General features: G+C 43.8%; 2 protein-coding genes across 2 annotated transcripts in view; one reads left to right on the top strand and one right to left on the bottom strand.

Moving 5' to 3' along the window:
• Nucleotides 1-10,901, top strand: part of SFT2D1 (SFT2 domain containing 1) — a gene marked incomplete at its 3' end in the record, with an annotated part of 418,618 nt that extends 407,717 nt beyond the window's left edge. The window contains exon 7 of the mRNA XM_082250937.1: nt 10,893-10,901. Within this exon, the coding sequence (XP_082107063.1) occupies nt 10,893-10,901 (9 nt within the window). The remainder of the gene's footprint in view (nt 1-10,892) is intronic.
• A 1,294-nt stretch (nt 10,902-12,195) lies between these two features.
• Nucleotides 12,196-14,016, bottom strand: LOC309550591 (syncytin-1-like; the record flags this gene model as incomplete). Its single annotated transcript, XM_082250936.1, has 2 exons — nt 13,871-14,016; nt 12,196-13,836 (listed from the first exon to the last, which is right to left on the bottom strand). The coding sequence occupies exon 2, from the start codon at nt 13,696-13,698 to the stop codon at nt 12,196-12,198; it is 1,503 nt and encodes a 500-aa protein (XP_082107062.1). The 5' UTR covers nt 13,699-13,836; nt 13,871-14,016.
• Nucleotides 14,017-22,183: the final 8,167 nt, after the last annotated feature.

Below are 22,183 nucleotides of genomic sequence, written 5' to 3'. Positions count from 1 at the left end.
TAAGGCTTTAACTTGACCTTATCCCCTGGTGTGGTGATAATGTCATGTTTAACTCCGGAGACCCAACCTGGCAGGTCTGAAAACTTCTCCCTATTATGGAGCACAAATTCTTCAACCTCCTGTTGCTGAGTTTTGGACAGAGTCTCTGCTATCCCAACTTCAGGGACAACCAGGTAAAATGGAGCAGAAATCGGGTAGTCTCAGCGACCAAGGAGTCTCTATCCTTCCATGGTTTTAACAAGTTCACGTGATAGAGCTGCTCAGGTTTTCGTCTTCCCGGTTGGCTAATTTTATAATTCACCACCCCCATTCTATCCAACACTTCATAGGGACCCTGCCATTTGGCTAGGAATTTACTTTTGACCGTGGGGACCAGTACCAACACCCTATCACCAGGTGCAAAAAGAACGGACCTGGGCCCCACGATTGTAAATCCTTTGTTGAGCCAACTGGGCTTGGGCTAAATGTACCTTCACAATCGGCATCACTTGGGCAATTCTATCTTGCATTCGTGCCACATGTTCAATCACACTTCGATGAGAGGAACTCTCACTCTCCCATGTTTCCCTGGCAATGTCCAGTAGGCCCAGGGGGTGCCTCCCATACAGCAGCTCAAACGGAGAGAACACTGTGGATGATTGGGGAACCTCTCTTATGGCAAACATCAGATAAGAGAGCAGATAATCCCAATTCTTTCCGTCTTTATCCACCACCTTCCTCAACATTTGTTTTAAAGTTTTATTAAACCTCTCCGCTAACCCGTCTGTTTGAGGGTGATATACTGATGTACGTAATTTGGTCACTTTCAGGAGTTTACACCGTTCTCTGGTCACCCTAGACATAAACGGGGTGCCCTGGTCAGTTAGGACTTCCTTAGGAAGACCCACACGGCTGAAAACCTGAAATAACTCCTTGGCAATGGTTTTAGCAGAGGTATTTCAGAGAGGAATCGCTTCTGGGTAACAGGTGGCATAGTCCATTATTACCAAGATGTGCTGGTGCCCTCTAGTGGACTTCAGTAAGGGGCCAACCAAGTCCATGGCGATCCTCTCAAAAGGGACCTCGACAATGGGCATTGGTACCAACGGACTGCGGAAATGTAGCGTGGGTGCAGTAATCTGACACACTGGACAGGAAGAGCAGTACAATTCCACTTCCTTAGTGATCCCAGGCCAATAAAACCTCTGGGTGATTCTCTCCCAGGTTTTTTCTGCTCCCAAATGTCCCCCAAGAATGTGCCCATGGGCCAATTCCAAAACCATCCTGTGGTACGGTTTAGGCACTACCAGTTGCTCAAGGGTGTCCTCTATCCTCTGTGACACTCGATATAACAGGTCCCTTTTAATAATGAAGTAAGAGAGGGCAATCCTCTCGTCAGGGTTAACTAACTCCCCATCTATCTTCACTACATTCTCCCGGGCTCTTAGCAATGTGGGGTCCCTCAATTGCTCAGTGATAAAATTTTCTCGGTGCACCTCGAGGTCATCAAACCCTATGGGCCACTGTTCCTATTCTGAGGTAGCAGGCTCCTCCTTAGGTGTTTCTCCTGCTAAGACTGAGAATGGAAACAGGAGAATCCTCACAGTTGGATTCTGGAGTAGATGTTTCAGGCTCAGAAGAACCACCTACTGGGGAATCTGGGCAATCCCAGAGTTCCCAGAACTTTGGGAAATCCCTTCCCACAATGGCGTCATGTGGCAGTTTGGGAACTAAACCCACTTGGTGACACAAGTTACCGAGGGAGGTTTCAAAGGAAACCGTAGTCACTGGATATTCTCGTGTGTCCCCATGTACACAAACTACAGCCATTTTCCTAGGATGTAAGGTTTTTCCCACCACTAGATCACTTTTCACTAAGGTGACCAGGCTACCTGAATCCAACAATACCACAACATCTTTACCATCTAAGCACATTCTATATAAAGGTTTCTCATTGCCCTTTACTGCAGTGCATGTGGTTGCAAAAAGGGACTGTCATCTCTGTCAGAAAGTCACACTGCATGGGTTCATCACCCGCTGGGCAAACCGCTGCTACATGTCCCTCTTCCCGGCAACGGTAACAAATCAACCTTCTGGTCCTCTCTTGTGGGATGGGTCTTCCAGGCTGCTCTCGCCAAACATTAGCAGTAGTCCCGATAATACCTCTAGTTGCTCTTTGGTTCCTCTCTCCACCCCCATCCCTTGATGCAGTTTTACTTATAGGTGGGGAGGGTCTGGTCTTGGGGTGAAAAGTCTGTGCGTCTCTGGGAAAAGAGGTCAAATTCTCTGTTGTTAGCTACCTTTCGACCAGGTCTACTAGTTTGTCTGCAGTTTCCGGACCACCATGGCTCACCCATTTCTGCAGGGTGTTAGGAAGAGACCTAAGAAATTTGTCCATGACTACTCGCTCCAAAATTTTTGGTCCGGACAGAATTTCTGGCTGCAGCCATTTCCTAGCCAAATGGATGAGGTCATACATCTGCGACCGAGGTGGCTTCCTCAGCTGATAACTCCAGTTGTGGACCCGCTGAGCATGGACATCCAAGGTTACCCCAAAACGTGCCAATATTTCCTCTTTTGATCGATCATAGTTTTTTGCATCTGCAAGCTCCAAATCAAAATATGCCTTTTGGGCTTCTCCAGATAATAGGGGGGCCACTAGTCCAGCCCACTGTTCTTTAGGCCAACTCTTTCTCCGCTGTTCTTTCAAACGTGGTCAGAAGGATCTCAGGGTCGTTATCTGCAGTCATCTTTGGCAAAAAGTGGCTTACCCGAAAAGTCGATATGTTACTGGCCTGACTCCTAGCCTCGGTCTGCTGTCTCTGAAGCTGTTTCACGATGGCCTCCATTTGCTGCTGGTGTCTCTGTTCCAAGCCTGCAATGCTCTCTTGGTGAGCCTGTTGTTGAGCTGCAGTGCTGTCTTGGTGAGCTGCAATGCTCTCTTGGTGAGCCTGTTTTTGAGCTGCAATGCTCTTTGGTGAATCTGTTGTTGAGCTGCAAGGCTCCGCTGAAAACCCACATTTGTCTGCTGTTGATTTGCATTTGCTATAGCCAGTTGTCTCAGTATCTCCTCCATTTTGAGTTTACTTTAACTGCCCGCATCCTCCACCATGTGTAAAAAGTCAAGACCCCCTCACCTTCAGAAGTCTCTCAGCTCACTGCTCTCCTTAACGCACAAAGCCTCAGGATGCAGCAATCAGTAGTCATCCTCTGGATAACTTGTAGAGGCCTTAATTGCCTCATTCTGAATAGCTGAAGCTTTCCAACGTCCTTAAACCTTTCTGGCTATCTCTGCAGCCGACACCTGATAGTAATTGGTGAGTCTAAACAAGGCAGAAATGTATCTCCCGTCTGTGACAACACCCAAAGTTTTACCTGACTTCCTGTCACACTATATACTGTATTTAGTGCACAGTGTGATAGGGAGTGAAGGGGTTAACTGGGTGTGATCAAGGGGTTAAAACTTTATTAGGGGATAGATGGCAGGTGCCCTAAACCTATTTGGGCCTAGCGCAAGCGCGATTAAGGGTCACAAGTGACACTAAATTCAGTGATCAGTAAAAGATCTGTATACCACTGTATATAGTGTTCACTGTGAGGGGTTTGGGGGGTGATCAAGGGGTTAAATGTGTACCTATGTGTTTGTGTCAGTGTAGTGTTTGTGGAACATTTAGCTGTCTCTTCTTCTTCTCCTGGAACCAAAAGGGCTCCAGGAGGGAAAAATACATCACTTCCCCTGCCTGTGTTTACATTACACAGGCAGGGGACATGATGCCATTGGGCAGAACCGATCACCAGATCCAGACCAAAAATCATTGGTCTGCATCTGGTGACTGATCGGTTCTGAGCCGAATCAGACCAGGATTGGTTTGCAGGGCGCGCGGGAGCGCACCCTGCGAGCAGTGAATGCGCCCGACGTAGGTCTACGTTGCTGGACCTAGCTGAGCCGCTCTGCTGAAGTAGCAGCAACATGAGCGGTCGGCAAGTGGTTAATTTGGAAAGGTACATAAGATGATTTGCGCATGTTTGTCCATTGTCTAAATATCAATAATTTTAATTTTGAAATTTACGCTTACGTTTGTTAGGCGATCGATTACATTTCTTGATCTATGAGTGCTCATTGACATGGACCATTGTATTGCCACTGACCTCTTCAGAAAGGAGTCGGCGGGCAATACCCTGCTCCATGCAGACAGTTCACACCCTCCAGCGCTAGTGAAAAGCATCCCCTATGCGCAGTATGTTCGCTTGCGCAGAAAAAGTACTCGCATAGAGGACTTCAAGAAGCAGGCTAATTTACTTTGGAGGTAGACTATTACGAAGAGGATATAGAAAAACGCTATTGTGTAAAGCCTATAATAGGGCGCTGCAACAGGATAGGACCACACTACTCTTCAAACCAAAGGGTCAAAAACAGTTAACTATATCACTAAGTTTTCATCTCAACATTACCAACTTAGAGAGATTCTCTATAAACATTGGCATATCCTCTTGCAGGATACCACTATGGCTAAATATATCAGCGCCCTTCCATGAATTGTTTTTCGTAAGGCCTCTGCAATTCGAGACAAAATTGTATCTTCTCACTATGACCTGTCTAAAACAAAAAATCCACAAAGACATGGTATATTTAAATGTAATAATTGCAATTTCTGCCAATGGGTCAACCAGGGTCAACACTTCCTATTACCCAATGGGGAGACATTTGTACCCCATTTTTTTGCCAACTGTATGACACAGGGTGTGGTCTATCTTATGTCTTGCCGATGTGGGGCGTTCTACGTCGGCAAGACAATAGGAATGTTAATACAGAGGATTAATGATCACACATACTACTCTGGGGGAGGGAAAATTATTACACCAATTAGCCTCCATCTTGATCTGTATCACAGATTCGACAGCTGCATCTCTTTTATTGTTTTAGAGGTGGTCCCCCCTGACTCTAGGGGAGGGAACTGGGACAAAAAAATCCTGCAAAAAGAAGCTCTATGGATAGGGCGTTTAAATGCCACATCACCACCAGGTCTTAATGAAATTCTATAATACAGTATAAGCCTTTCTTGTGATATGGGCAATACATGCAGCCCTCTCTCTTCTTATTGGACGATGTGACCCCTTGGAAGAGTATTCTATCTAGTCCCCTGTTGTTTCAATAATGCAATATTGGCAGAATGAATAGGGATGGATATACCCATTATCCTGATTCTTTAACTAAATTATGGCTTTATCATCCTTAGGGGTTGTGTATCCCTTTTAGCCTTTTAACAAAGAACCAGTGTGGATTGCGACAGGTTGCCTACTATGCTATCTATGCCTCGTTAAGGGCATTACAATTAGAGGGTCACGTGTCTCCTTCCTGTCCCTACAGACCTCTCCAGTCAGAATAATGGGGAAATTTATATTGTGTTTTATGGCTCTTTTGTATGTTAAAACAAATTTGGAAAGTTCCTATAATGATGTTACTGTTATACTATTTTACATCTTGTTACCTGGATATACAGTGCTTTGCGAAAGTATTCGGCCCCCTTGAATTTTGCGACCTTTTGCCATATTTCAGGCTTCAAACATAAAGATATAAAACTGTAATTTTTTTGTGAAGAATCAACAAGTGGGACACAATCATGAAGTGGAACAAAATTTATTGGATATTTCAAACTTTGTTAAATAAAAAACTGAAAAATTGGGCGTGCAAAATTATTCAGCCCCCTTAAGTTAATACTTTGTAGCGCCACCTTTTGCTGCGATTACAGCTGTAAGTCGCTTGGGGTATGTCTCTATCAGTTTTGCACATCGAGAGACTTAATTTTTTGCCCATTCCTCCTTGCAAAATAGCTCAAGCTCAGTGAGGTTGGATGGAGAGCGTTTGTGAACAGCAGTTTTCAGTTCTTTCCACAGATTCTCGATTGGATTCAGATCTGGACTTTGACATTCTAACACCTGGATATGTTTATTTGTGAACCATTCCATTGTAGATTTTGCTTTATGTTTTGGATCATTGTCTTGTTGGAAGACAAATCTCCGTCCCAGTCTCAGGTCTTTTGCAGACTCCATCAGGTCTTCTTCCAGAATGGTTAATAAATGGTAAAAAAGCACTGGTAATCTTTTTAGTGAAAAATATAAATAATTTGAGAGTGTATACTTATTAAAAAACCTTTCTAAAAATTCACAAAACTCAGTACAAACATCAGTGGTGCATACATATACAATATAAATAAATAATTAATTTATAAAGTGCAAGTGCTGTACAACAATAGTGCCAAAATAAAGTGCTTGCTTGTGCATCCACGGATAAATTATATATCCTAAATTATTGTACCAAAAATATTGTGCCCACTATTATAGTGCTTTAAGTGATTAAAGTGCTTATGGGTAGTTCATAGTCCAAGTCAATTCATGCAGGGAAAAAGCTGGATATATTTAATTGCTTGGATCTTAGGTGCTCCAGGTGGTGGGGTGTGTCACTCTTTGCCTCTTACCAGATTGAAGCAGGTCGCAAAGACCCCCAACGCCTGTGATCCCTTTATATAGGTGGATCAGACCTTACCGACTCCTCTTTCAGAATATCTTGCTCCTTTCTCCTATTTTTTCTTATGCATTTCCAGAATGGTCCTGTATTTGGCTCCATCCATCTTCCCATCAATTTTAACCATCTTCCCTGTCCCTGCTGAAGAAAAGCAGGACCAAACCACGATGCTGCCACCACCATGTTTGACAATGGGGATGGTGTGTTCAGGGTGATGAGCTGTGTTGCTTTTACACCAAATATAAAGTTTTACATTGTTGACAAAAAGTTCGATTTTGGTTTCATCTGACCAGAGCACCTTCTTCCACATGTTTGGTGTGTCTCCCAGGTGGCTTGTGGCAAACTTTAAACAACACTTTTTATGGATATCTTTAGGAAATGGCTTTCTTTTTGCCACTCTTCCATAAAGGCCAGATATGTGCAGTATACGACTGATTGTTGTCCTATGGACAGAGTCTCCCACCTCAGCTGTAGATCTCTGCAGTTCATGCAGAGTGATCATGGGCCTCTTGGCTGCATCTCTGATCAGTCTTCTCCTTGCATGAGCTGAAAGTTTAGAGGGATGTCTTCGTAGATTTGCAGTGGTCTGATACTCCTTCCATTTCAATATTATCGCTTGCACAGTGCTCCTTAGGATGTTTAAAGCTTGGGAAATCTTTTTGTATCCAAATCCGGCTTTAAACTTCTCCACAACAGTATCTCGGACCTGCCTGGTGTGTTCCTTGTTCTTCATGATGCTCTCTGCACTTTATTTTAGTTTTTTTTATATTTCTTTATTAAAGGTTTTCAACATACAAAACACTAGTACAGTCCCGTCATACAAAGGATAGTAAAATAACTTTATCTCATAACAACCCTTATACTTTATTTTTTCCCCTCCTATCCCCCCTCCTTCCCACCTCCTATCCCCCCCCCCCCTTTCAGAAGTCATTTAAATAATCCCTTGATTTTCCTTTTTGTAATCTTGCCATGTCTCCCATATCTTGATCCTGTTTTCATACTCCTGTTCACCCCAGGGTCTTAAGGATTCTAGTTTCCTTGTTTTTTCTACCCGTAGGACCCACTCTTGATATGATGGGGCCTCTTACTTTTTCCAATTTAAGGGTATTAGGCTTTTTGCTGAATTTAACAAGTGGGGGATTTTTGTTTTTTTATAATGTTTAATCAACATTTTTGTCCCATGGAAAAGACAGGTCCATGGGTCTTCTTTTACCTCTGTTGGTGATTTTTTTTATTAATGATAGTACCTCTCTCCAATATTTTTTAATTTTTGGGCACTCCCACCAAATATGTGTCATTGTACCCATCTCCTTACATCCCCTCCAGCAAAGTTTTGAACTCTCCGGATGGCATCTCCCCACTTTATCTGGGGTGTTATACCATCTGGATACCAGTTTATAATTCATTTCGGCCGTACTGATATCTATAGCCGAGTTATGTATCAATTGTATATATTTTTCCCACTGGAGTCCCTCAGTTCGGGTGCCCAGTTCACTTTCCCATTTTTCTACTAGTGGAGATACTGTCCGCTTTTCCCTTTCATTCAAAATTGTATATATATTTGAGATATTGTTCTTTATTTTCTCTGATATACACATTTGTTCGTATGGAGATAGATCATTCATTTCTCTTATTGGCTGGGGAAGGGAGGCGACAAAATGTTTAAGTTGGCAGTATCTCCACTCAGTTAAATTCCAATTTACTTTCTCTTTTTTAAGATCCAATAATGTAATTATTTTCCCCTTCACCATTATGTCTTTTAACCTAATATCCCCTTCTCCCAACCAATTACCGTATTCCCTTCCCTCCCCTGGTGCAAAAAGTTTTGTATCCTGTAGTGGTATTAACTGTGAGTTATACTTCCATTTTCCTCTAATATATATTATATCCCATATTTTTATTGCTTGTCGTGTAATGATATGTGTATTATTATTTTTTTTTTTTTTTGCATTAAATTTTTATTGAAATTTACAAGAACAGGGTTATACAGGTAACAATGCAGAATAAGGAGATGACATTGAGTAGGTAAATATATCACTCTTACATGTTTGATACATCATTACAGAAAGTAAGCAGTGTAACATCAATAAACTTACAATCGCTATTACAGCTAGCGGACAGTAAGAGAGGAAGGGAGGAAGATAGGAAGGGGGGGGGGGGAGGGAGAGGGAGAGAGAGGGAGAGAGAGAGAGCAGGGGGGGAGGGAAGGAGAGAGAGAGAAGGAAGAAGTAGTAGAGGAAGAAGAAGCCGAAGTGGCGAAAAGGAAGAGAGGAGGAAGTGAGGGAGAGAAGAGGAAGGGGAAGGGGGGGAGAGGGTAGGGAGGGGGATGGTTGGGGAATCAAAGAAGGGGGAGGGGGGGAGATGAGGAGGAAGAGGGAGAAGAAGGGGAGGAGAGGAAGGAGGTAGAGAATGGAATACTAAGGGCAGGGAGAATAGAGAAGGAGGGAGGGGGGGAGCGGAAGGGGGGAGGAAGAGGGTAAGGAAGCTGGGCAGGATGAAGACAGGACCGGTTAGAGAAGGAAGAGAGGGAAGGGGGAGCGGGACGGAAGGAGAAGAGGGACTGGCGGTCATGCTAGCCAAAATGTCGTTATCATATGTGTATTATTTTTCAACTCTCTAAATTTTGGTGGGATCCAGATAATCTTACCTAATTGTGTGCCGCTTATTGTGTTTTCAATTTTAACCCAATTTTTTTTTACTTTCTTTTTCCCCCATTCCAACACCTGTGTGAGGATTGATGCTTGGTGATATTTTTTAATGTCTGGTAGTGCAAGCCCCCCCCTCTCTTTTACTTCTACTTACTGTTGTGTATTTTATCCTTGGTTTTTTATTTTTCCAAACAAATTTAGTTATCAGTGATTTTATAATCTTGAAAAAAGCGTGAGGAATCTGTATTGGTATCATTTGGAATTTATACGATATGTTTGGGAGAATCGCCATTTTTATGATGTTAATTCTTCCCATCCATGATATAGCTCTAGGAATTAGTCTATTTTTTTCTGTTTTGATTTCATTCAGTAGTGGGATAAAGTTTGCTTTATATAACTTTCCTGAGGTTGGTGTTCATTTGATTCCTAGATATTTTAACTCCTCCCTTCTCCACACAAAGGGGAATTCCTCCTTTAGGCTATTTCTCTCCTGAGTATTCATTTTAATGCTTAATATTTCAGATTTTGTTTGATTGATTTTTAAGTTTGATAGTTCTCCATATTGCTTAAAGATTTTAATTATATTTGGCAGAGAAATCCTTGGGTTGGAGACGTAGAGTAGCAAGTGATCAGCGAACGCCGCGACCTTATGCTCTACCTCCCCAGCGACCACCCCGCTAATATCTGGGCATTCTCTTATTGTTGCCAGCAGGGGTTCCAGTGAGATGACAAACATTGGAGAGAGGGGACAACCCTGTCTCGTTCCGTTGTACATCTCAAACGATTCAGACAGTGTCCCATTTATTTTTATTTTTGCTGAGGGTCGGCTGTACAATGTACTAATCCATGCCATCATTCTGGGTCCTATACCCAATTCCTCTAGGGTTCTTAACATGAACTCCCAGTTGACCCTGTCAAATGCTTTTTCAGCATCTACTGACAGGATCACACTCGGGGCTTTGCTTTATAGCATTTGTTCTGTCAGTAAGATCGTTCTAATCCCATTATCCTTCCCCTGCCTACCAGGTATAAAGCCTGCCTGATCATCATGAATCCACTCCTCCATCAAACCTTTCATTCTTGTTGCTAGTATTTTTGTACTTGGTATCAGCATTCAAGAGAGAAATAGGTCTATAACTCGAGCACAATGTTGGATCTTTCTCTTCTTTTAGAATTACTGTGATCGAAGCTAAGAGTGCCTCTCTACTCATACTAAAATGAGAGCCCAGTCCATTCATATACCCTTTTAGCCTTGGGATTAAAAGATCTTTGTATTGTTTATAGTAGTTAATGGTAAATCCATCCGGTCCTGTGCTTTTTCCTACGGTGGTATCTTTTATAGCTTTTTCTATCTCCTGATCTGTAATTGGTGCCTCTAGGAGTATTAATTTTTCCTTATCTATTTTTTTTTCATTTTTGCTTTTTCTAAATAGGCTTTAATCTTCTTGTCTCTATCAAAGTTATTTTCTTGTTTACCCTTGCCTCTTACCGCATATAGATTACCATAATATTTTTGAAACTCCCTTGCTATCTCGGTAGTCGAATGGACTAATTCCCCATTTTTATTTCTGATCTTATCTATAAAGTTTATTGCTTTTTTTTTTTTTTGAGAATCCTATCCTTGCCAAATTTTTCCCGATCTTATTGCCCTCTACATATTTCTCTCTTGCTACTTTATTAAATTCCTGTCTAGTTTCTTGTTCTAAAAGATCTTTTAATTCCTCTTTTTTCCTTTCTAATAGGAGGATTGATTCTCCTTTAAGTATCGTTATTTTCTTTTTTTGTTTTTGTTCCAGTTCGTGACCCCCTCTCATCAACCTGTCTTTATTTTCTGTTCTTTCTTTTTTCCTTTGTACCCCTTTTGCGATTAGAATACCACGCATGTATGCTTTTTGTGCTTCCCATATGATGTTTTTGGGAGTTTCTTCAATATCATTGTTTTGAAAGTAAAATTCCAACTTTTTCTCTACTTCCTGTCCCCATTTTTTGTCTCTAATCAGGTCCTCATTAATTTTCCAAGTGGACATTTTAGGTAGATCTCTACCCGTTTTCATTTTCACTGTAATGGGGGAGTGATCTGACCAGGTCCTAATCCCAACCCTCGCTTCTGATACTTTTTCGATCCATCGATGGTCTATCAAGAAGTAATCAATTCTTGAATATGTCCTATATATATTTGAGTAATAAGTATAATCTCTTTCTTTTGGATGGAGTATTCTCCATATGTCTGCTAATTGGCTTTGGTATAACTTTTTCCTGAACTCCTTAATCTGATGGTTCGAGAACCTTTGGTATTGCGACGTAGTGTCCATTTTTGGGTCTAGACTTGATTTGGATCGGAACAATGCCGATAGAGTTATATCCGTCCCTGGCCTAATTTTTAAGAATAATGCATGTGTTCACACAGAGAAATGCTGACACTGACGCAGTCAGGGTGAAACAATTCTGCTTTATTGCTTCCGGCTTTTAAGCTTATAAAGCCCTTACAGAACATCTCCAGGAAATGTCCTGTAGGCATGGCATTAAGTATAGACAGTTAAATTATAATCTTATTTGATTGGAAGTATCTATATGCATATAACTTTCTTCCAGGATATGACCATCTTCTGGCCTAGGTATGTCTCTCACTGGAGGCGCCATCTTGGAAATCATCTGTTCTTCTTGTTTTCTTATTGCTTCGATTTATAGGAGAAAAGTGATCTGGCAATTATGTTTGAGCAAGGAAAGTATTTCATATAAGTAAATAGCATAAAAGCATATTAGCATAACAGCACTATAGCATAAAATACCATAAATGGGTATAAATGGTTTATAAGCTTGTATATAATACTGTAGAAATAGGCATTTTACTAAGCCATCAATTACATCCATTACAGATTCCCCCCTTAAAATGTCTATTTCATCCTGTCCCTATCGATCCTAGCACATCTGTCCTCATGCACCTTGGAACTCTTTTGCGTCGCACTTTAGACTAGTGATTGCTAATCAATCACCCCCCTTGCCACGGTCTTTGCGCATGGGAAGTCAGATGCTCTCCCTATGGCCCTACAGGTCGCTGGCAGAGGTAGGGAATGTCTGAAATGGTGTATATGGTTTTCCATAGTCTTCTTCCTCAAATTCTATGTCTTGGCTCACGAATGTGGGTGTAGTTTGGTCTATTGCTTTCTCCATGAACTTCGTCAAGCAGGGGAGTACACAGCAAACCACTAAAGCAAGGAGGATTAGAACGATCAACACAGTCACTCCTATCTGTGCCAAGACTTTCTGCCACTCACTCATCCAATTAAAATATTGATCCCATGGGTCTGTGACACCTGAATTTTTCTTCAGTTCAACTGATAGGTTCTCTAACTTCTTAAGAGCTAATGTGATCTTACCATTCGGTCCAGTGTTGTTCTGAATATAGGTACAACAGGTGCTGGTCTTATCTATCATGGTACAGACTCCTCCTTTTTCTGCTAACATCATATCCAGAGCCATCCAGTTCTGAAAGGTCATTTGGGATGTGGTTTCTAATTGTTCAGCTATCCCTTGGAATGCATCCTTGGTGTAGTTGACGAACCTTTGTTGGTTATAATATATATAGTTTATCCAATCTACATTCTTATTGACAGTTATTATGGGGATTAGGGATTCAAGACCGGCCTTGACCTGGTCTTGAGCCTTGTATTCGTCGGGGACCCCCCTTGGAACTCCAATGGCATCTATATATACATGAGGATCAAAACTTCCAAGGAGAGCTTCCCGTTTCATCCTTTTACCTGGGGTCAGACCGATATGTGCGTCATGAGCACTTTCTGTCAGGATGTGCAAAGGCATGATAGCCTTTGCAAGGGCACACTCTCCTCTCCACTCTCCCTCTAGCCTGGTTCTTGCATGCATATCTCCACACACCCAGTACACATCCCCTAGGGATTGGGTCTGGTTTTGCACCAAGTTAGTTGAAACATGACTGTAAGAGGCACAGTAACCTGTTGGGAAGGTCCCCAATTTTCTACCCTTCCCTTTGTAGCAGACATAACAGGTGTAATTCCCAGGATATATTGTTATAACTTCTTTAGGCTTTGGGTCCCTGGTATTGATGGGGTATTCTGCCTTCCATTTCTCACATGCTGAATAATTAGTGGAAGTGTTAGCAAAGAGGCTTAGGAAACACTCCTCTGTTTCTTCAGGTATGTTCAATGGGACCGTACCTAAGTGTGGTCTAACACTGCCACAGACATAACAATTGGTTCTATTGTGCTTACTAGCACTGTACCTCATCCACTCTAGCCAGAGATTGGCTTCTGTGAAACCGGTTTCAGCTGCCATTGTATCCTCAAAGGTAGGATCTGCCATCGCTACCATGCCCCCTAGGGTCTGCACATGGGGCTTTAAAGGGTTAGGTTGGAGTTGTCTTTTAACCGGTTGCCATTCATTGTTGTTGTACATGTCTTCCAATCGGAAAGATCCTCTATGACCCTGATGACCTCCTCCAAACCACCATCCCAGCACGTACTCACCCCTATCAGAGGGACTAGGATTCCGTATATTTAGAACAAGTGTCATGCTAGGCCCTGGTTTATGTAGGGTGAGACGGGTCAACAAGGGCTCTCCTTGGCTATTCTTACTATCATAAGCTGGTTGGGGTTGGTATCCCCAAGGTGTCCCTGTGTTCCAAGCTGCTGCTCCCCAATAGGCACAATTCTTTCCCCATGACCCCTTGGTAACACAAATATACCCTTCCCCATGTCCTGTCTTATACAATTCTGATCTGCTATTGAGTTTGGGGCATGGGAGTATTTTACATGCATGAAAATCAAACGTGGCTACATGGGTATCAGAAGAATTATACCAGAAAGTGATCTTTCCATTATTTTCAGTAATGGCTGCTTGTTGCGCCTTAGTTGTTCCCAACAAGAAAAGGATATATAGAATCATGCTTCGTCATCGTCTTCCCCCTTAGGTACAGGGGCTTTCTTACAATGGGAGGCGTGTATCCAGGTGTTCTTTCCAGCCACCTTCACTGATGTGGCAGTTACTAAGAGGACTTGGAAGGGACCATCGAATCTGAGCTCAAGGGAGTGTTTTCGTACAAATTTCTTTATATAGACCCAGTCGCCGGGAACCAGCGTGTGTGTTCCTGTATCTAGTTCAGGATCTGGAATGGAAGAAAACACTCTCGCATGGATACGGGTTAATTCACGAGACAAGGCAATCACCTAATCAGTGTAAATATAGGTGGTGCGCTAAATCCAAATAAATGTACATAAATCAATGTGACCAAAAAAATCATAATCATAAAGTCCCAAATTCAAAGTGATGAAACTTTTCAAATTATAAATTCTGGTGATATGAAATGAAGGTGGTAAAATGGTGATAGATTCAAATGGTGATTTTGAAATCCCTCCACCTGGTGAAATTCCTCCTTACCGGACGGATATGAAGTAAGTGCAAGTTATAAAATATTTCAAACAACCAATTTCTTGTGACCACACGAAAGAAATAGTGCTCTTCACCGTGCGTGCAATAATCAAGATGGCCTCTTACCAGAACGATATTTAAACAGCACTCTGCAAAATCACAGGGATGATCAAACTGCCTCTTTCCATACAATTCGATACGGTCAGTTCACAGGGTTCAGCAGGGCTTATATCGTCCTCTCCAACATGAGCATGTAAAGCAATAATGACTAATAGTGCATTACCCCTTTTAAAAGCATTTATTATAAAAATGAATGCACTTACATGTGGATGGCAAAATATTGCATGAAACACGCTTCACAAGCAGTGAGGAGATTTCTGTATTGCTTGTGTCCGGCTGCAGCGCGGACTCCGAGCGACGTAGTGACGGCACGCCTCCTTGCTGACGCGTTTCCTCCGATTGGATGTCTTCAGAGATAGGAGCTATCTCCATTTTACCACCTTCATTTCATATCGCCAGAATTTATAATTTGAAAAGTTTCATCACTTTGAATTTGGGACTTTATGATTATGATTTTTTTGGTCACATTGATTTATGTACATTGAGTTGTTCATATTTATTTGGATTTAGCGCACCACCTATATTTACACTACCTATTCATATTATTTTTCTGGTAGCAGCTTTATCGCGGACTAGCGCACCTTCCTTTTACACATAAATCACATAATCAGCCAATACGTCAGATTGAAGTTGTAACTGTTGCGGATAATAACATCCTAGTCTAGGGGCTGACCCAAACAGTATCTCATAGGGTGATTAACCATGGCTCCCTCTGGGAGTGTATCTGACACTAAACAAAGCAATAGGTAAACTGTCTGCCCAACTCATTCCTGTCTCCTGGGAATTTTTTAACATCCTAGACTTTATTGTACCATTCAGTCTCTCTACCTTTCCACTACTTTGTGGATGGTATGCGGTGTGGAAAGCTATTGTGACCCCCAAGGCTGTCCATATTTCTTTGGTTACTGAAGCCGTAAAAGCCGGCCCTTGATCATTCTCTATAACCTCTGGGACGCCATACCTGCACACTACTTCTGTTAAAAGCTTTTTAGCTGTGGTCTTTGCTGTCATGTTGGTAACAGGGAAAGCTTCTGGCCAGGAAGAGTACATATCTATGATCACCAAAGCGTACTCATATCGGCCACTCTTTGGCATCTGGATGTGGTCGATCTGTATTCTCTGGAAAGGATACTGGGCTTTTTCTAGGTGTTTTCTGGGCACTTTCCCTGGTCTTCCAGGGTTGCACTTATCACAAATAGTACATGATTTGCAAGAATTGTTGGTGAGTGGGGTGATCCCTGGGGCCAAATAGTATTTGTTGATCAGGGCGTTCATCAAAGTTTTTGATAGGTGAGAGGCACCATGAGCCCACTGTACTACTGCTGGGAACATAGATCGTGGCAAACATGGTCTCTTGTCCACTTCCATGAGTCCATTCTTCAATGTGGCTCCTTTCTTTATCCACATCTCCTTTTCTTCTTTACTTGCTGCTTTCTATTGTTCTTTGAGGAGTGTCCAGTCTACAGATGGGCTTTGCAGGACCATGGTGGTTTGTACAGCTTCAGTATCTTGTATGTTTTGTGGTGCTGATGATGTTCCATCCGGAGCAGGCATGTCCACTCTGTTAACTTCTCGCGCTTCGAATGCAGCCTGCTTTGCGGCGGTGTGTCCGCCAGGTGGTTGCCTCCTGCTTCCGGAGAATTCAGTCTACCATGTGCCTTTACCTTAAGTATAGCCACTTGGGCAGGAAGAAGTAGAACATCCATCAAGTCTTTGATTGCTGCACCATGCTTCACAGGTGTACCTTTAGCCGTTAGAAACCCTCTGGTCCTCCAGAGGATCCTATAATCACAGGCAACGCCAAGGGCATATCTTGAGTCCGTGTAGATGTTGACTCTCTTTCCTTCTGTTAATTGGCATGCCATAATAAGGGCTCGGAGCTCTGCTTCTTGTGCAGACTTTGAAGGAGTTAGGGCTGAGGCGTGGAGGATTGTATCCTCGGTGGTGACAGCATATCCAGTGTGATATCTTCCTGCTTGGTCTGCATATCTTGATCCATCTACATAGTTAGGTAGGTCAGGATTGTCCAAAGGCACTTCACTTACAGTCAGTAGATGTGCAGTTTCCATTTTCATCATCTCAAGGCAGTCATGGGGAATATCACAAGGATACTCTCCCCCCTCGAGAAGTGGAAGCAGAGTGGATGGGTTGAGCGTGTTGCACCTGAGAAGGGTGACATTATCCGGGAGGAGTAGGGCACATTGAAGTCTGAGATGTCTTGCTGTCGAGAGGTGTTTTGGTTTTACTTGATTCAGTATTGCTGCTATGTCATGAGGGGCCAGAAGGATGAGATGATGTCCCAACACTAGGTCAGCAGTCTTGTCCAGGAGAGCCTGGGCTGCAAAGACGGCTCTAAGGCAGGAGGGTCCCCCCTAGCCACTGGATCCATCTGGCAGGAATAATAACCGATGGGCCTGACCTTGTTGCCGTGGGTCTGAGCCAACACTCCTGTGGCATGTCCTTCTCTCTCTGAGATAAACAACTTGAAAGGCTTCTCGTAGTCTGGGAGGCCGAGGGCGGGGGCTGTAGATAGAATTTCTTTCAGAAGTTCAAAGTTGGTAAGGGCCTCTGAAGATGGCACAAAAGGGTTGGTCTTCAGGGCATCGTACAGAGGTCGCATCAGTATGGATGCCTCTGGAATCCAGGAGCGGCAATAAGAGATTAGTCCCAAGAAGGCATGGAGGGATCTTTGGCCCATTGGCACTGGAATGGCCTTGATTGCAGCAACCCTTTCTCAGGTAAGATGCCGTGTGCCTTCTGAGACACAGTGACAAAGGAAGACCACTGTGCCTTTGCACCACTGAATCTTCTGTTTTGAGGCTTTGCAGCCTTGCTTGGCCAGGTAGCATAAGAGGCTCTCAGAGTGAGTTGACGCTTCTTCTTGGGTGTCCGCACAAAGCAAGAGGTCATCCACATACTGGAGGAGCACTACCTCTGGGTTGAGTTTGATCCATGTATTGAGGACAAATGTCATTGCCTTGGCAAATTTGAGATGGGGAGTTTTGAGCTCCCTGAGGCATTACAGTCCAGGTGTAACCTTGGCCCTCATGGGTGAAGGCGAAGAGGAATTGGCAACAGGGGTCGAGGGGAACGCTAAAATATGCGTTTGCCAGGTCCACCACTGTGAAGTATTTTGCTGTGGGCGGTATTCCAGCCAGCAAGTGTGCGGATTAGGCAAAATGGGTGTTTCCAGTATGGTGGCTTCATTTACTCCTTGGAGATCTTGCACCATTCAATATTTTATAGGTTCCCCCTTCACGGTCTTCTTCTTTACTGGAAAGAGAGGAGTATTGCAAGGGCTTGTGAAATATATGAGAGCCCCATTTTGCAAGAGGGCCTTTATTTGGAGGGCAATCGCAGCTGATTGGGAGGGCTTAAGGGGGTACTGGGGCTTCCTTGGGTAAGGGGCCCCTGTTTCATTTTCACAATAATGGGCGGGATTTTCAGGTGACCAATGTCCTCCGGCCCCATAGACCACAAACATGAGGGTATACGGTCTAGAACTTCTTGTGGGATTCCAGTGTCATCCTCCACATCCAAGGAAAGCAGGAGCGGAATGGAACACAGTGCTGAGGCATCTTCAGCAGTCAGTGGTGAAGTCACTTTAATACCATGGTCAGGTTGAAAGGAAATAGAGGCTTGAAGTCTGGACAAGACATCAGCCAGTAATAAATTTAAAGGACATGTGGTGGAGACGACAAATCTTGCTAGTAGGTCAGGGAAATTGCCAACTTGTAAGGGACGGGTCAAAGGGCTTCTTCTGGGTGTTCCGTCCACTCCCACGCAAGTTATGTCAATATTTGATAGGAAAGAAGTATCGGGTAGTTCTTCAGCTCTGATCACACTTCTGGCAGCACCTGTGTCACACAGGAAGGTGGTGGGACGGCCCTCAATGGGGAGGGTTATTTTGCAAGGGGTCCTCCAGTGTCTTTAGATGATACAGTCATAGTTGGCGTGTATGACACAGGCTTGCCGAAATCCTAGCGGAAGAGATTAGTTTGCTCGGGAGGAGGAGGAGGAGGCCAGGTGTTAGGCACAGAGTTGAATGGGTTCCCCTGTTTGTTGTTTTGTCCTTGGTGTTGGGTGCCTCCTTGTGGGTCACTGCCAGACTGCCTGTTGGTAATCCTCGGAGGGCTTCGACACTCACTTTTGAAGTGTCCGGGCTTACCGCAATTATAACAGACTCGTGGATTTCGTGGCAGGTGTGGCGTGTCCGAGGTCACCATGAGAGGGGTCATCTTTTTGTCATCTTTTTGTTTCCCTGTGAGAATTCTATGCCTTTCGCTACTAACAGCAAAGTATCGAGGGGCAGCACTCTATACTAGGGATGCACCTAATGTTCGGCGGCCGAACATTATTCGGCCGAAAATAGAAAAAATAGCACTTTCGGTGTTCGGCCGAATAAGTCAAAAGGCCGAATAATTTTGTGCCGAACAATGGGGCTGAACGATAGTCGATATGATATCGACTATCGTTCTGTGGCCGTAGGCGATATTCATATCGCCGAGGTCACGATATTTACATAGGCAGGGGAAAGGGACTCGGAGGAGGACAGGAGGACTCACAGACTTCCGTGAAGCCGGGACACTTCAGCGGTGAGCATACATACATTACTCACTCGTGCACTGCAGCCCGCCCCACACATTCAGTGAGTCTTACTCTCCTCCCTAGTTTTTTCAATGGCACATTCAGGGAGCCAATCACGCCGTGATTAGCTGCACAGCGAACCAATCACGCGTGCCTGCACACCTGATTGGTTCTGCTGTGCCGCTACTCACTGCGTGATTGGCTTCCTGAATGTGCCATTGAAAAAACTAGGGAGGAGAGTAAGACTCACTGAATGTGTGGGGCGGGCTGCAGTGCACGAGTGAGTAATGTATGTATGCGGCTGTGCTCCTTTCCAGGCCCCTACTAGTCCACCTCCAGCCTCCTACTACCACCACTATGAGAGACTGTCTGTCACTGTATAATCTGATCGAGTCCACACTGACACTGACGGACTATCACTGAGTAATTGATGTTACCACATTAACCCTGACCTGCCTAGTGCCCTGTATCTGCAATTAAAATTTACAAGGCTGCCTGCATGCTTCCTGATTTCCATTCCCAGCATCCTTCCCAATCCCTACAGTGTCACTAACATTAACCCTATGGTACAAGGCTGCAGTGTGCACTGAATCCCATTCCCTACAGTAACATTTTGGGAGAGAGAGAGACATGAGAGGACAAGAGAGAGAGAGAGAGACATGAGAGGACAAGAGAGAGAGAGTGAGAGGACAAGAGAGAGAGAGAGAGACACGAGAGGACAAGAGAGAGGACAAAAAATTGGCAAAATAAATGGAAAAAATGCGAAACACCGCGTTCGGTATTCGGCCTTCGGCCAAACATTTCATTATTATTCTTTCTACTTTTCTTACTGAGTAATGTACATTCAGTCTGAACACTAATACGCCTGGAATATCTGCTGATACAGGTTTCAGACCAAAAATCTCTTCTCTATATCCTGGTATAACCACATACACATTCAGGACGCTGACTCATTCAAAGGAGGTGAAACTCAGAGTGTCTGTCACAGGTTTACCCACGCCGAGCGTGTTTTTTTCTTCCCCTCTCTCCGGGCACCCGTGCACTAATGTTGCCAATCGAGGAGAGGAGAGTCTTGGCGGCTCCCCCTCTCCACTGGAGAATCCTACTGACGCCAGCCAATTATTTCGTCTGTGACTATTCCCGTCTGCTTATTTCGCCACCCTATCACGAGCCAGCACATATAACATACAACAGGCGACAGATATAACTTGTGCAGGTTCTTTACAAATGGGGCTTGGGCAAGCTATGTTACCTGCTTTTGATGACCGCAAGCAGCCGATACGGATACAGAGATAAACCAATCACAGAGAGAGCATACGGATAAGATATTAAATATGTCTTACCGTATTTCAGAGGTGATCAGTCTCCCCCTCTCTGCAAATTGATTCCTCCCAGCCTCCTCTTCATCGGCTTTCTCTCTTGGTCGAGAACCCAAGCTCCCCGTACGGGCCACCAGTTGATTTGGATCGGAACAATGCCGATAGTTATATCCGTCCCTGGCCTAATTTTTAAGAATAATGCATGTGTGCACACAGAGAAATGCTGACACTGAAGCAGTCAGGGTGAAACAGTTCTGCTTTATTGCTTCCGGCTTTTAAGCTTATAAAGCCCTTACAGAACATCTCCAGGAAATGTCCTGTAGGCATGGCATTAAGTATAGACAGTTAAATTATAATCTTATTTGATTGGATGTATCTATGCGCATATAACTTTCTTCCAGGATATGACCATCTTCTGTCCTAGGTGTGTCTCTCACTGGAGGCGCCATCTTGGAAATCATCTGTTCTTCTTGTTTTCTTATTGCTTCGATTTATAGGAGAGAAGTGATCTGACAATTATGTTTGAGCAAAGAAAGTATTTCATATAAGTAAATAGCATAAAAGCATATTAGCATAACAGCACTATAGCATAAAATACCATAAATGGGTATAAATGGTTTATAAGTTTGTATATAATACTGTAGAAATAGGCATTTTACTAAACCATCAATTACATCCATTACAGACTCAGGTTGAGGTCCCCGGCCAAGATCACCCCTCCATTTTTGAAATGTATTAATTTCCCCAAGGTCTTCCCCAGGAATGTTACTTGTCCTTCATTAGGGCTATATATGTTTGCTAATGTAATCTCTTCTTCGTTTAACTTCCCTTTTAAAAAGAGGACTCTACCCTCCGGGTCCACCAACCTATCTTCTAACACGAATCTGGCCCCTCTGGCCAGACCAATAGCCACTCCACTTGATTTTTTTTTTTAAATTAATCTGCATAGAACCAAGTGGGGTGGCTGTGGGAGTATAGCCTGATATTTGAAGCATGCGTGATGTGGGTCTCCTGTAGGAATATTACATCCGCATTTAGATATTTAACCACTTGCCGCCCACCCGCCGTCATATTACGGCGGAGCGGTGCGACCATTGTTCTGAGCCGCCGTCATATGACGGCGGCCCATTCAGCAGGGCAGGCGCGCGATCATGTGCGCGCCGCCCTGCACTGCCGGTGTCGGCGTGTCGCCGGGACACAGCCCGTCACCGGCAGGGGGGAAACAGCCAATGGGCATGGCTGTTTCCCATGTGATCGGCTGTGTTCCAATGACACAGCCGATCACAATAGAGGAGCCCACAAGATGACCGCGCATGCGCGATCGGGAGCTCGCAGCGCGGTCATGTCGGTGGCTCTGTGTTCCCTAGGAACACAGCTAGTCACCGGCAGTAGTAAACAGTCACTGACAGTGACTGTTTACTATGTGATTGGCTGTGAATCCATTCACAGCCGATCACAAAATGTAAACACAGAGCAGTAACTCACTGTTACTAGCTCTTCTCCCCTCACACAGTTTCTAGTGTGAGGAGAGCAGAGCCAGAAACAGTGAGTTACTGCTCTGTGTACCTGTCGCAAAGTAAAATCACAAAAAAAAATGTCCCCAC

The sequence above is a fragment of the Pelophylax lessonae genome (genome assembly GCF_965119305.1).
Source record: "Pelophylax lessonae genome assembly, chromosome: 3".
Classification (NCBI taxonomy): Eukaryota; Metazoa; Chordata; class Amphibia; order Anura; family Ranidae; genus Pelophylax; species Pelophylax lessonae.
Note: the sequence above shows the minus strand (reverse complement) of the source record. Positions and strands in the feature narration are given on the sequence as shown.